The sequence below is a fragment of the Ranitomeya variabilis genome, chromosome 2 (assembly GCF_051348905.1).
Source record: "Ranitomeya variabilis isolate aRanVar5 chromosome 2, aRanVar5.hap1, whole genome shotgun sequence".
Classification (NCBI taxonomy): Eukaryota; Metazoa; Chordata; class Amphibia; order Anura; family Dendrobatidae; genus Ranitomeya; species Ranitomeya variabilis.
This window is the reverse complement of record NC_135233.1, coordinates 169,677,740-169,691,965: the sequence shown is the minus strand read 5'-3', so window position 1 is coordinate 169,691,965 and position 14,226 is coordinate 169,677,740. Positions and strand designations below refer to the sequence as shown.

At 41.0% G+C, this 14,226-nt stretch overlaps 1 protein-coding gene across 1 annotated transcript in view; it reads right to left on the bottom strand.

Annotated features, from left to right (window-relative positions):
• Positions 1-515: 515 nt before the first annotated feature.
• The window catches only part of KIF26B (kinesin family member 26B), a 521,116-nt gene continuing 507,405 nt past the window's right edge, over positions 516-14,226 (bottom strand). The window contains exons 14-15 of the mRNA XM_077283159.1: positions 4,981-5,131; positions 516-1,462 (exon numbers count right to left, since the gene is read on the bottom strand). Of these exons, the coding sequence (XP_077139274.1) occupies positions 1,314-1,462; positions 4,981-5,131 (300 nt within the window). The 3' untranslated portion in view covers positions 516-1,313. The remainder of the gene's footprint in view (positions 1,463-4,980; positions 5,132-14,226) is intronic.

Below are 14,226 nucleotides of genomic sequence, written 5' to 3'. Positions count from 1 at the left end.
TTTTGTGTTATTAAATCGCATATTTTTGGGTGCATGTAGTACATTGACATGACTAGTTTTTGCCTTTATTGAGGAGCAGGATTACATAAAAAAGAGCAATTTTGACACTGTTCTTTGCGTTTATTTTTCATTGCTTTTTGCCATTATACAATATACTGTATATATATATTTTTTGGGGGTCAGTATGGATGTGAAAAAAACAATTATGTATGTTTTTTTTTTCCTTTTTTAAGCACTTTTGCACAATAAAAACATGTTTTAAGGGAGAAAAAATGTATTGTCACATTCCCAACTTTATAACTTATTTATTTTTATTGACGAAGGGCTTACTTTTGTGGGAAAAAAAAATGTGTTTTTTGTTGACTCCATGCAATTTATTGCCATTTTTTGGGGCGTGGTGGGGTGACAAATGTTACACAACCAAATTAAATCTAATAATTTAAAGTGGACGCCATTATTTTTGAACTGTAGTTTTCCAGGCACTGATCTACAGCATAAGTAATGACAAAGGAGACTGGGAAATGTTTCTTTTAATACTGTATGGAGCTGTGCCCATTGTACATTTAATACTGTATACCTAAACATGCATACACAAGCTGTTTATCTTCAGTAACTGTTACAACAAAAAACCTTTTACCAGGTACTGACCATGTGAGTCCTCAGAGTCCACACATTGATACCAGACAGATCACACATAGTCATAAGCTGTACTGATCATAAAACATTGCAACAAACACAAGTACTTAAAACAGCAAGTCAGAGTTAAGATAATTCACAATGGGAAAACAAGCTGCAAATACATTAAAAAAAAGTTGTTTTTTTTTCCAGATTTTTTTTTTCTTTTTCATGACTAGCACCATCTGTACACAAGAAAATATTAACATAAAGTTTGGATAATAAAAGGTTTAAAGGCACTTATTCTGTCTCACGGCAGATTCTCCTCTGTCGTAGAGTACTTTTGAAGCATTTTAGTCCCTCTTTCTTTGACCCCCAATCCTCATAAATGAGGAAAAAGTTTAATTCTACCAGTCTCTATATACAAAAATTAACCATTAAAGTTTTTCAAAGTGCTCTCTTCAGTTTGCTGCTGACCTTTGTCTTTTTTTATATTTTAAAACATAATTTGCAAATGTGTTTATTCAGTTGACATCTTCTCTGCCCATCTTTTCACATTCTCTGTCTCATTCTGACAATACATTGTCCACTGCTCGTCATCATTCCAAAGTTTTTGGATGTTGATCAGAGGGAGAAATTAACTACTGGGGGCTGTAAGTTTTTTTCATAGTCACCAGCATCATCTTAACCCTCCATGTTTACCGACGTCTTGATGTAATATCAAAGCAGGTAATCATCATAAGGTGAGCCTTGCAGAAGTTGACCCGGTTTTCGAGACGTTCAGTCACACATTCCAGTGCTTCCAAATATTCCAGGGAGTCCACCTCATAGGTTTGTTCCAAGTCAACTGAAACACAGTGGATTAAAGCAATTAATAACTATATCTGTAAAAACCTCTATTTCATATTTAATACCACGAACTTAAGGTAAAAGGTAACAAAGCAAATTCCCTGCTTTACCAAGAACATACCTACACACAAAAACATTATTAATGGACATATACAGTACTGTGCTAAAGTTTTGGTTAAAGAAATAATGCTTTAAAAAAGATAGTGATAAGTGATTATTTTTGTCAAGAAAATGCAAAGTAAATAAAAAAAATAATTAAAAGAGAAATCTAAATCAAATAAGTATTTTTTTGTGACGAACCCTTTGCCTACAAAACAAAATCAATTCTTCTAGGTACAATTGTACAGTTTTGAAGGGACTCTGTAGTGAGGTAATTCCAAACATCTTAAACAACTAACCACAGATCTTCTGTGGTTGTAGTCTCTTCTGGTAATCCCAGACAAGCTTGATGATGTTGAGATCAGGGCTCTATGGGGACCATATCTCCACTTTCATTTATTTTTAATGACATTGGCTGCATGTATGCGGTCATCCTAGTGTAAAATAAATCTGGCCAATCAGATGCCTCCCTGATGGTATTGCATGATGGATTAGTATCTGCCAGTATTTCTAAGCATTGAAGACACCATTCATTTTAACCAAATCTCCAACTCAATTTGAAGAAATGCAGCACCAAACTTGCAAGGAGCATCCTCCATGCTTCACTGATGCCTGCTGACACTTGGGCAAACAAAGTACTTTGAGTTATAGCCAAATGTATGAAATGCTAGCTCATGAGTCCAGAACAACTCCTGCCTTTTCACTGCACCCCAGTTCCTAAGTTCTTGTGCATAGTTCAGTGCTTGGCCTAGTTTCTGTCATGACTCTGGACAGGATGGTACCGCCTCCATCGTGGTCAGGTCAGGGATAATTTTAGTCCGCCTCTCTTTGGTTCTGGGCTGGCTATTTAATGTTGCTAATTCCTAGGTTTGGTGTCAGTGATACTTCTGTATACTGGGCCTGTGGTTGCTGACCCAGGTTCTCGTCCGTAAACATTGAGCCTCTGTGCTTGTGTGCCTTGCTGTGTATGACTCGGTTTTGTTCTCTGACTTCCGTCTTTGCATTCTGCTTTACACTACTCTGTCTCTCCTGGTTATCAGACCCCTTGGCTTGTCCCTGTTTACTCTTTGTCTTATCCCTAAGGTACTTCACTCCCTCCTGGCTTTGACCCTTGGCTCTATTTGACTACGTTTTCTGTCTGTGCCCCTGCACACTGTGTGTTCAGTGTCATTCCCTACACTCACAAGCTGTGGCTCTGCCCCTGGTCATGTGACTGTTCTGTGCAAGGTCCTGTGCTCACTGCATTAGAGTAAGGTCCTTGAGTTCGGCATTACTTGCTTCTGCACTCAGTACGTTTATTCGTGCCCCCCTGATAGCGTCCCCTAGGCAGCCCAGTGACACCTTAGGTGTCACAACAGTTTCCTTGTTCAAGGTATCATACAAAGAATGTTGAAATGGTGACCATTCCTTTTTCATCAATACGTCTGGATTTCCATTTGTTCAGCAGCACAGACAATATCCACAAAAATACTTTGTATGGTTCCAGATATGGTCAATCTTTGACCCTTGGGTCTGCGGCAGCTGACGTTTATATGCCCTATCAAAGGGGCACAAGGTGAGCAGTTTTCTGATTAATAACAGATTCTGAAATTGTCGGATAAGACCCTTTTGTGCGCTTCTTCTCTCTTATAGTTTCCTTGTTGAAGGTATAGCTTTTTGGGCACAATTCTGCCATGATGACCACTCCTGGCCAGTCATCTCCAAACAGTAGATGGGTGTATCTGGGTTCCACTGGTTGATGCCAGTTCAGAGCTGTTTACTACTGGACATCGTCCTGTTTGGAAGGGAAATAAGCATGATTTGTCTTTCATCCTCTGCACCAAGTTTCATTGGCCAACAATTGCTTCTCAACGTTGTCCATTTCCTGGTGTTTCTTGAAAAGAGCTTGAACAGCACATCTTAAAACCCCAGTCTGTTTTGAAATCTTTGCCTGAGACTTTGACTGATGCAGTGTATCTAACGTGGGTCTTATTGTGTTCTCAGTCTTACCATGGTGTATCATCTCTGACATTAAATTATCTTCTACTACCTCATCTTTGTAGCAGAGTTTGACAATCCCTCCCATAGTTTTTTAAGTCTACTACATGGCTGTTTCTGTTTCAGTTAGTGACTGTGCTGAAATCTACACATGAAAATGATGATCATTATCAATTGTTTAGTAATCACTGACTTTGTGCAAGATGCTGTTTTCAATGTAAATGATGGTTATTCCAAATATTTATTTGATTTACTGTTGATTTCTCTTTTGATTAATTCACTTTGCATTTCATTGATTCAACTAACCTATTAACACATCTATTTTTTTAATACTACATTCTCATGATTAGTTTTCAAGCAGCGTTTCTGCACCTGCTATGTTAATTAAGTTACTTGCTTTTTTTTTCATTAGTTTTTTAGTGCATTTCATTTACACACATTTGTATTGCGTTTTTGATGCTGCAGCTTTTGTATATTTTTGGTTTGTTATGTTTTATATAAAGATGTTTTGTTTTTTATATTATTGATATTTGAATTTAAAAAAAATCTTTATTGATATAGTCATATGTAGTGCGTTTCGGTAATGGAAAAATGCATATGCGTTTGTTACCTGCCAATGTTTTGCTTCTAGTGTAATTCTATGGGGAAAACAGCACAAAAATCAGCATACGTTAAATCAGCATATGTTGCGGATGTCAAAAACACACCTCTGGTCAGGTTATGCAGTATTAAAAAAGTACATTGTACATGAGATTTCTATAAATCCCATCCACTTTGCTGGGACTGGAAGACACTGTGTTGTTTTAGCAGCAAAAAAAAAACAGCGTCAAAAACTAAAAAATAAATACAACTCATCATGGGAACTTCCACGCCTGCCTAAAACGTTTGCAGTGTACTGTAGCTAGATGTAGTTATTTTCTAAAACCATAAGTAACCATCTATCTAAAGAGTCTGCACTCCAGTATCCATCCATACACCCATCCATCAGATGTACAATGCTGCATGCAATACTCCAACTTGATAAAAATTAATGTACACAGTGATCGATTTGTCGCAGCTTTCTTGAAATCAATTGGGCCTCTGTTTCCATTGGAATACCCAAAATTCTACAAATTATTCTACACAAATGCAAATAATTTTACAAGTGTTCTACTGCACAACTGTTGTACTCATGATGTCATTTTAGGGAACCGGTATTGGCAAAGATGACATTTTTGTCACAACCATTGAAAGATCTGAAAGGAGGCCCATTATTAAAAAACATATACAGGCCGTGAAAGTACAGCAGGTCTCAGGTCTAATGTGTGCAATTAAAACATAAGTCACATCCTAACATCACTACAACTTAATCCGCTAGCTAACAGGAAATAATGTGGTCAGTGGGCTCATGTGGCTAATAAAGTGGCCCCCATTTATACACTGTGCTTTAGTTATACTTACATTCACTTAGCCATTTATTTGGATCCAGCATCAAGTATTGCTTGGTGATTTCTAATTCCTTCATTAGCCATTCATACTTAGCTTTGACCTCCGCAATTCTTTGCTGGCGATGTTCAAGAATTTTCAGCTTTGAACTAAACAGTGAAACAGACTGTAAAAAAAATAAGGTATAAAATTTAATTTAGTTACTTAACGTAGATTCTAAGTAATTGCACATACAACATATATGTTAGTATACATAGTATATATATATATATATATATATATATATACTTTATTATTATTTTCACTAGTATATACTATATTTCTTGTTGCATTGCTAACATTACCTGATACAGACTTTTAAACTTTAGGCGAATTTTCCGTTCCTTTGGTCAGTTACCTTCTGTAGCATACTCACTATTATTGTACACCAGTAAAATTTTATCGTACTTACAATATATTGTGCTCTCTTCTTTTTTCCATTCTTACACTCTTTTTACCCCTTAGCATCACAGCCAGTTTTGGCATTAATACTGTACTTTTTTTTTATCACCTTTCTATTGCTGCGTTTCAGGAGCCATGACTTTATAATCCCTTTGGTGACGTAGTCAAACAAATGGTTGTGTTTTTTTCAGGATGAGATGTATTTCACAGTGGCATCATTTTGGAGTCCATATAAATTATTAAACTTTTATTGACTCTTTATGGGAATGAAAAACAAAACAACAATCCTACTACTGTGTTTTTGCACTTTAAATTTTACGCTAATTACTGTGTAGGACAAATAAAGTGTTGACTTTTTTCTATGGGTCAGTATGATCATGGCAAAACCAAATTTCTATAATTTTATTCAGGTTTTATTATTTTTTATCGGTACTATAATGTGGTACATGCAATTTTTTTAATCACTTTTTATTACACTATTTGGAAACAAAATTAATACTAAAATATAATTCTGAATTAGTTTTATTTCTCTTAAACACAGTTTACTGTTCAGTATATTTGTCATGATATCTATTATACGGGTCGGTACGTTCAATACTAAATTCATAAAAATTTATTTAAGCTTTACCACTTTTGAGCAAAAAGAATTACTTAAAATGACAAAATATATTTTTTTTTGCTCACTAAATTCTGATACCCATAACATTTTTGTTTTTCAGTAGATGAAGTTGCATGACAGTTTGTAGTTTTCACTGGTGCCATTTTAGATAGACTTTTTAACACTTTTTATTTATTTTTTGGTAGTAGGCATGAACAGAAAATAATAAATCTTAAATATTTTTTTAATTCTATTATTTTATGGCGTTCACTGTGCAGTATGGTTGACATGTTAACAGTATTTTGTGTGTCAATGCAATCAAACTGACGCGCAATCAATATATGTCATATTGTCTGAGCCCTAACTTTCATTTTTGAATACAGACCTGTCTGGTGGCTTGGATTTTTTGGAGTAAGATGTAGATTTATTGGTACCACTTTTGGATACATACAATGTATCACTTTTTATTCAATTATTTTGAGACAAGATGAACAGAACTAGCAATTGTAGCAGTTTTTCATTTTTTTAGCTATCATCTTACCTCCAATCTTAGTTGTTTGTATTTGGATCTGCTATTGTTTACCTGGTGATACATGGAAAGAGCTGGATTTACCTGAGCCGAGTTGGGGAAGTGCTTATGCTAAAGTGAAAATAGGGTACTGAGGGCATGAAAACTTTACTGAACACGGGGAGACTTCGTGGGAAAAAGTGGGATCTTCATTACTTGGGAGTACAGTGACATGTGCCTTTGTGAGGCATAGTGGGATGACTATTACTTTCAAGAGTAAAAGAGGAACCACTATTACTTTTACTTTCAGGCCCACAAGCAGTACTAGTAATTCCTGGGGACACAGAAAACATTATTTTCTGGTGGGCGCATTGAGAGAATTATTACTATTACTATCAGCATTGGTACCTTGGGAGGTATAGAAAAGGGCACAGGTACTGCGCAGGGGGACACTGAGATAAATATTGCAGGGAGGATTCAGATGGGGAGTTTGTGGGCAGAGATGAATTGTGACTGGACAAATTCTTCACGGTAGTCAGGGCTTGGATGAAGAAGAAAAGATAAAGCAAAGTACTCAAATAAAACAAGATGTCTCCTTTGAGTCATTGGACCTAACTACAAAATATTCAATTCTTCCTGTATAACTGGCATACGCTGCTGGGATAGGGGTAGAGGGCAGTTGGCGGCTCAAGCTAAACATTTCCTCCCTTAGAACATAATTGTTTGAAAGTGATTAAAATCTACAAAAACATGATATTATAACTAATGACACAAATATTGAATTTGGTTGAAGAAAAAAGGTTTTATATGTAAACTAAATTGTTTGGAAATGTAATATCCCAGCACTCCTATTAACACAACACCTTATTCTTCAAAGCCCTCATTTAATATTTGTCAGTCACCATTGCAAACTTGCTTATTTAAATCCGTAACATAACATCAAGTTAAGGAATATCTTTATAAGACTAGAGAAAGCCTGCACTGCTCTTTCTTCATTTGACATGTGTCCTCTTTCACGTATTCATCTTTTTATAGCAGTTCTCCGACATCCGTAAAGTTAACATGCCACAGATAAGGTTTGAAGCAGCAAAACCAATAATACAGCACAAACAGTTTTCAGATTGACATGAGCAACGTTTCAGGGGCAAAATATAGATGAATCAAGGGGAGGTGAATTTAATAACCAAGATACTGCATGGCATATTAAAAAAGAAGACTATCTCAGGTCAAACTTTGTGCAAAAAGAAAAAAAAGAGCATGAACCGCACATCCCAAAATCATACGTTGATCTAAAGCCGCTAGGCAAAAATTTTAATACTGAACATGAGGTTTTCAGTTTAACATTCTGATCAGACTGTATGAAGCCCACTGCCCCTTCACGGCAAACCTCGTAGTGGGTCCTAACACCCTAACGGAGCGAAGCCGCGCGGCGACCACCGCCGCAGCGGCCATGCACCAGCAGGGCGGACGGCCTGTTGCCCCACAGCACCCATGCTGCGAGACTGAGCCCCCATGACTCCAGACCGCGCCGCCCCACCAGCACAAAGCCACAGCAACAATGGCCGCCACACAGCACCGGCACCAAAATGAAAAGGAGCATTTAAACTCACCTTCCTCCAGCTCTTCAGTGAGAGCCAAAATGGGCTAGACCCCTTACTTTGCAGTCTCCTGCTAATTTAAATCACCTGAGCCAAATGGGAGGAGTGCTGGTCCAAAAAAAGACAAGTACATGCTTTGTGCAAAAATAAAAAAAAGAGCATGAACCGCACATCCCAAAATCATACGTTGATCTAAAGCCGCTAGGCAAAAATTTAAATACTGAACATGAGGTTTTCAGTTTTTCAGGGCGTTAGGACCCACTACGAGGTTTGCCGTGAAGGGGCAGTGGGCTTCATACAGTCTGATCAGAATGTTAAACTGAAAACCTCATGTTCAGTATTTAAATTTTTGCCTAGTGGCTTTAGATCAACGTATGATTTTGGGATGTGCGGTTCATGCTCTTTTTTTTTTTTTTTCTTTTTGCACATAGCATGTACTTGTCTCTTTTTTTGGACCAGCACTCCTCCCATTTCGCTCAGGTGATTTTAATTAGCAGGAGACTGCAAAGTAAGGGGTCTAGCCCATTTTGGCTCTCACTGAAGAGCTGGAGGAAGGTGAGTTTAAACGCTCCCTTCATTTTTGGTGCTGGTGCTGTGTGGCGGCCATTGTTGCTGTGGCTTTGTGCTGGTGGGGCGGCGCGGTCTGGAGTCATGGGGGCTCAGTCTCGCAGCATGGGTGCTGTGGGGCAACAGGCCGTCCGCCCTGCTGGTGCATGGCCGCTGCGGCGGTGGTCGCCGCGCGGCTCCGCTCCGTTAGGGCGTTAGGACCCACTACGAGGTTTGCCGTGAAGGGGCAGTGGGCTTCATACAGTCTGATCAGAATGTTAAACTGAAAACCTCATGTTCAGTATTTAAATTTTTGCCTAGTGGCTTTAGATCAACGTATGATTTTGGGATGTGCGGTTCATGCTTTTTTTTTTTTCTTTTTGCACATAGCATCTCAGGTCAAATACTTGATACTTGTTCATAAACTTGATGGCTTTTTTTTATTTAAAGCGTAACTGTCATTTTAATTTTTATTTCATAAATCAATAGTACACATGAAAATATGCAATTTTGTAATATACCTTATCTGAAAAATTAGCTTCTTTCTCTGCCAAAATTGATCAGTCATTATTACATTTCTCAATTCTGAGGTAAAATCTGTATTCAGTGAAGACAGACTTTCCCCTCTCGATAGAAGGGTGGAGCTCTTGCTGTAGCTCCTTCCTCTGTACACATGGAATTGTATCACCAAAAAGAACAAAGCAGGTGCATATTGTCTTTTGAAATGCAATGTTTATTAAACTTATAAGATTAAAAAAATCAAATACATATAATAACAGAGTAACCCAATTGAGGACCGTATGAAATGCATGTGAAATACAGAAAAGAAAATATGTTCAGTAATATGGGGGACGCTTGTTTCAGTTTACACGCATCCATTGGGACCATTCCTGAGTCTTCCCTCAGTAAATTACCAACCCACATTCGGTCTCCATGCCCATGATCTTCCTCTCTGCCGCGTGACGCTATCGGCGTGTGCTTGAATCTCCTTGGAAACAGTTCCTGGGTGATGCCGCACACTCTAAATGCAGTCCCATCAGGATCGTGCTGTAATGACACAGATGGTGTCACTGGCGCAGCCTAGGGGGCGCTAGGGAATGAGCGCAGGGAGTGAAGGAACAAGGCATGCAGTGCGCAAGAACCTGAGACTAAGCAGTGAGGGCAGGACCTGGAATAAAGCAGTGACGTGATAACAGGGGGGCGGAGTCATCACGCGTGCTGTCGGGGAAGGCAACTGGGAGCGCAGAGTACAGGGCACAGAACGTAAATGTAGTCAAAGGAGAGCCGAGGGTCAAAAGCCAGACGAGACGGTAGTACTTAGGGATAAGACAGTGAGTAAACCGAGACAAGCCAAGGGGTCAGATAACCAGGAAAGACAGGGCAATACAAGGCAGAATACAGAGGCAAAAGTCAGGGGACAAACCAGGTCATACACAGCAAAAGCTTACAAGCACAGAGGCACAACAATTACGGATGAGAAACCTGGGTCAGCAACCACAAACCGAGTATACAGAAGTATCACCCACACCAAACCCAGGAACAACCAACCTTAAATCGCCGCCCGAGAACCAAAGAGAGGCAGACTAAAATTAACCCTGACCTGACCAGGATGGATGCGGAACCTCTTAGGGGGCCACCGGACCCCCAGGTTTCCCAGGAAACCGGGCATGAAAGGAGTGCACCAGACGATCGGCATGAACAGATCGGGCAGGAACCGAGGATTGGTCCTCAGGCCCAAACCCCTTCCAGTGCACAAGATATTGGAGGGAACGGTGGACCAACTGGGAATCCATGATGCACTCCACCTCAAACTCCTCCTGACTATCCACCGATACAGGTGGCGGGGGACCCAATGATGAGTCTTCCACCGCCCCCAACGGTTTCAGCAGGGCCCTGTGGAATACATTAGGAATCTTAAAAGACACTGGGAGGCGCAAACTAAACGTCACTGGGTTAACCACCTCCGAGATCTCATAAGAAGCAATAAACTTAGGCCCCAATTTCGAAGGAACCTTAAGCTTAATGTTTTTAGTAGACAGCCACACTTTATCTCCATCCCGAAGTGTGGGTCCCACCGTCTGTCTCGTGTCCACAAAAATCTTAAACTTCCTCTGAGCCTCCCCAATATTCTTCTGGACCTCCTGCCATAAATTCCTCAACTGCTGTACAGCTAAATCAGCCCACAGACAACTGGAGTCCAGACAAGAAAACTCCCCAAAATGTGGATTAAACCCATAATTACTGAAGAAAGGGGAGGTACCGGTAGAGTGGTTAACATGGTTATTGAACGCAAACTGTGCTAAAGGCAAGACATCAGACCAATCATTTTGACAGGAAAAGGAAAGACCGCAAAATTTGCTCTAACGACTGATTGGTCCATTCGGTCTGACCATTGGACTTCGGATGGTATGTTTTACAAAACACCCTCCAAAACCTGGACTCAAATTGCACACCACGGTCAGACACCACATTCAAGGGTATACCATGCAAATGAACCACAGGTTGAACGAACAACCTAGACAAAGTTAGAGCAGAGGGCAGAGCTACCAAGGGTACAAAGTGTGCTTGCTTAGTAAACCTGTCTACCACCAACCAGATGACAGTATTACCCTTGGAAGAAGGAAGATTGGTGATAAAATCCATGGACAACTTTGTCCATGGTCAATCAGGAAATGGCAAAGGCCCCAATTCCCCGGCCAGCCAGTTATGAGAGCTCTTAGCATGGGTACACACCTCACAGGCAGACACAAATTTCCTCAAATCAGAAGTAAGCGATGCCCACCAAAAAACTCTTGAGATGACCTCACGAGTAGCCGAAATCCCAGGATGTCCACTCAGCGCCGAATCATGGAACTCCTGGAGGACTCGGAGTTGAAATTGAACAGAAACAAACAATTTTTCCAGCGGCTTGGATGGGGGAGTGTTATGATCCGGTGACTTTGGAGCCGCATGAACTTTCTCTGGAGTAGTTGGAAACTGTACTGACCGCAAAACCTGAACTAACACCGCAACTAGAAGTAGCCGTGGGGTGTGCCTAACAAACCCTAGACACCTCGACACAGCCGGGGAACTAAATACCCCTATAGATAGAAATAGGAATACTACCTTGCCTCAGAGCAGAACCCCAAAGGATAGGCAGCCCCCCACGAATATTGACTGTGAGTAGGAGAGGAAAGACACACGCAGGCAGAAAACAGGATTCAGCAAAAGAGGCCACTCTAGCTAAATAGGGAAAGATAGGACAGAATACTAAGCGGTCAGTATTAAAACCCTTCCAAAAATATCCACAGCAGATAATACAAAAAGTTCCACAATCTAACTAAAGACATGGAATGTATATCTGCCACTCCAGAGAATCCAACAAGACTGAGAAAATACTGACACAATCTAAGCTGGACAAAAAACATTGAATAGCACAGAATTATTAAGCACACAGCATGTGTGCCACAGAAACAAACCAGACACTTATCTTTGCTGATTTGGCAGAAGGCAGAAGGCACCAAACCAGGACCAAAACCTCCCAACAACCATGGACAACTGGCAAGGACTAATGAATCCTGCACGCCTAAATACCCCAGTCAGAACTGCAATCGGCAGATACACCTGACCAGGACTGCAACTCAGGGGCAACTGCATTACCACCTACAACCACCGGAGGGAGCCCAAAAGCAGAATTCACAACAGTACCCCCCCTTGAGGAGGGGTCACCGAACCCTCACCAGAGCCCCCAGGCCGATCAGGACGAGCCAGATGAAAAGCATGAACCAAATCAGCAGCATGGACATCAGAGGCAAAAACCCAAGAATTATCCTCCTGGCCATAACCCTTCCATTTGACAAGATACTGAAGTCTCCGCCTCAAAGAACGAGAATCCAAAATCTTCTCAACCACATACTCCAACTCCCCATCAACCAACACAGGGGCCGGAGGATCAACAGAGGGAACAACGGGTACCACATATTTCCGCAATAAAGATCTATGGAATACATTATGGATAGCAAAAGAGGCCGGAAGAGCCAATCGAAAAGACACCGGATTAATAATCCCAGAAATCCTATAAGGACCAATAAACCGAGGCTTAAACTTAGGAGAAGAAACCTTCATAGGAACATGACGGGAAGACAACCAGAGCAGATCCCCAACCTGAAGCCGCGAACCAACACACCGACGACGGTTAGCAAAACGTTGAGCCTCCTCCTGAGACAACACCAAATTGTCCACCACATGAGCCCAAATCTGCTGCAACCTGTCAACCACCGAATCCACACCAGGACAGTCAGAAGGCTCAACCTGCCCAGAAGAAAAACGAGGATGAAAAACAAAATTACAAAAAAAAGGCGAAACCAAAGTAGCCGAACTAGCCCGATTATTAAGGGCAAACTCGGCCAATGGCAAAAAGGCCACCCAATCATCCTGATCAGCAGACACAAAGCATCTCAAATAAGTCTCCAAGGTCTGATTAGTTCGCTCGGTTTGGCCATTTGTCTGAGGATGAAATGAAGAGGAAAAAGATAAATCAATGCCCAGCCTAGCACAAAAGGCCCGCCCAAACCTAGAAACAAACTGGGAACCTCTGTCAGACACAATATTCTCCGGAATACCATGCAAACGAACCACATGCTGAAAAAACAACGAAACTAAATCTGAAGAGGAAGGCAATTTAGGCAAAGGCACCAAATGAACCATCTTAGAAAACCGGTCACAAACAACCCAGATAACCGACATCCTCTGGGAAACCGGAAGATCAGAAATAAAATCCATAGAAATATGCGTCCAGGGCCTCTCAGGGACCGGCAATGGCAAAAGCAACCCACTAGCACGGAAAAAACAAGGCTTGGCCCGCGCACAAGTCCCACAGGACTGCACAAAAGAACGCACATCACGTGATAAAGAAGGCCACCAAAAGGACCTACCAACCAAGTCTCTGGTACCAAAAATACCAGGATGACCAGCCAACACAGAACAGTGAACCTCAGAAATCACTCTACTGGTCCATCTGTCAGGAACAAACAGTTTCCCCACTGGACAACGATCAGGTCTGTCAGCCTGAAATTCCTGAAGAACCCGTCGTAAATCAGGGAAAATAGCAGAAAGAACCACCCCTTCTTTCAAAATGCCGACCGGTTCAAGGACCTCAGGAGAATCAGGCAAAAAACTCCTAGAAAGGGCATCAGCCTTAATATTCTTGGAACCCGGAAGATACGAGACCACAAAATCAAAACGGGAAAAAAACAAGGACCATCGAGCCTGTCTAGGATTCAGCCGCTTGGCAGACTCGAGGTAAATCAAATTCTTATGATCGGTCAAGACCACAATACGGTGCTTAGCTCCCTCAAGCCAATGTCGCCACTCCTCAAATGCCCACTTCATAGCCAACAACTCCCGATTGCCGACATCATAATTGCGTTCAGCAGGTGAAAATTTACGGGAAAAGAATGCACACGGTTTTGTCAAGGAACCAACATGATCCCTCTGGGACAAAACGGCCCCTGCGCCAATCTCAGAAGCGTCAATCTCAACCTGAAACGGAAGGGAAACATCCGGTTCGCGCAATACCGGAGCAGAAGTAA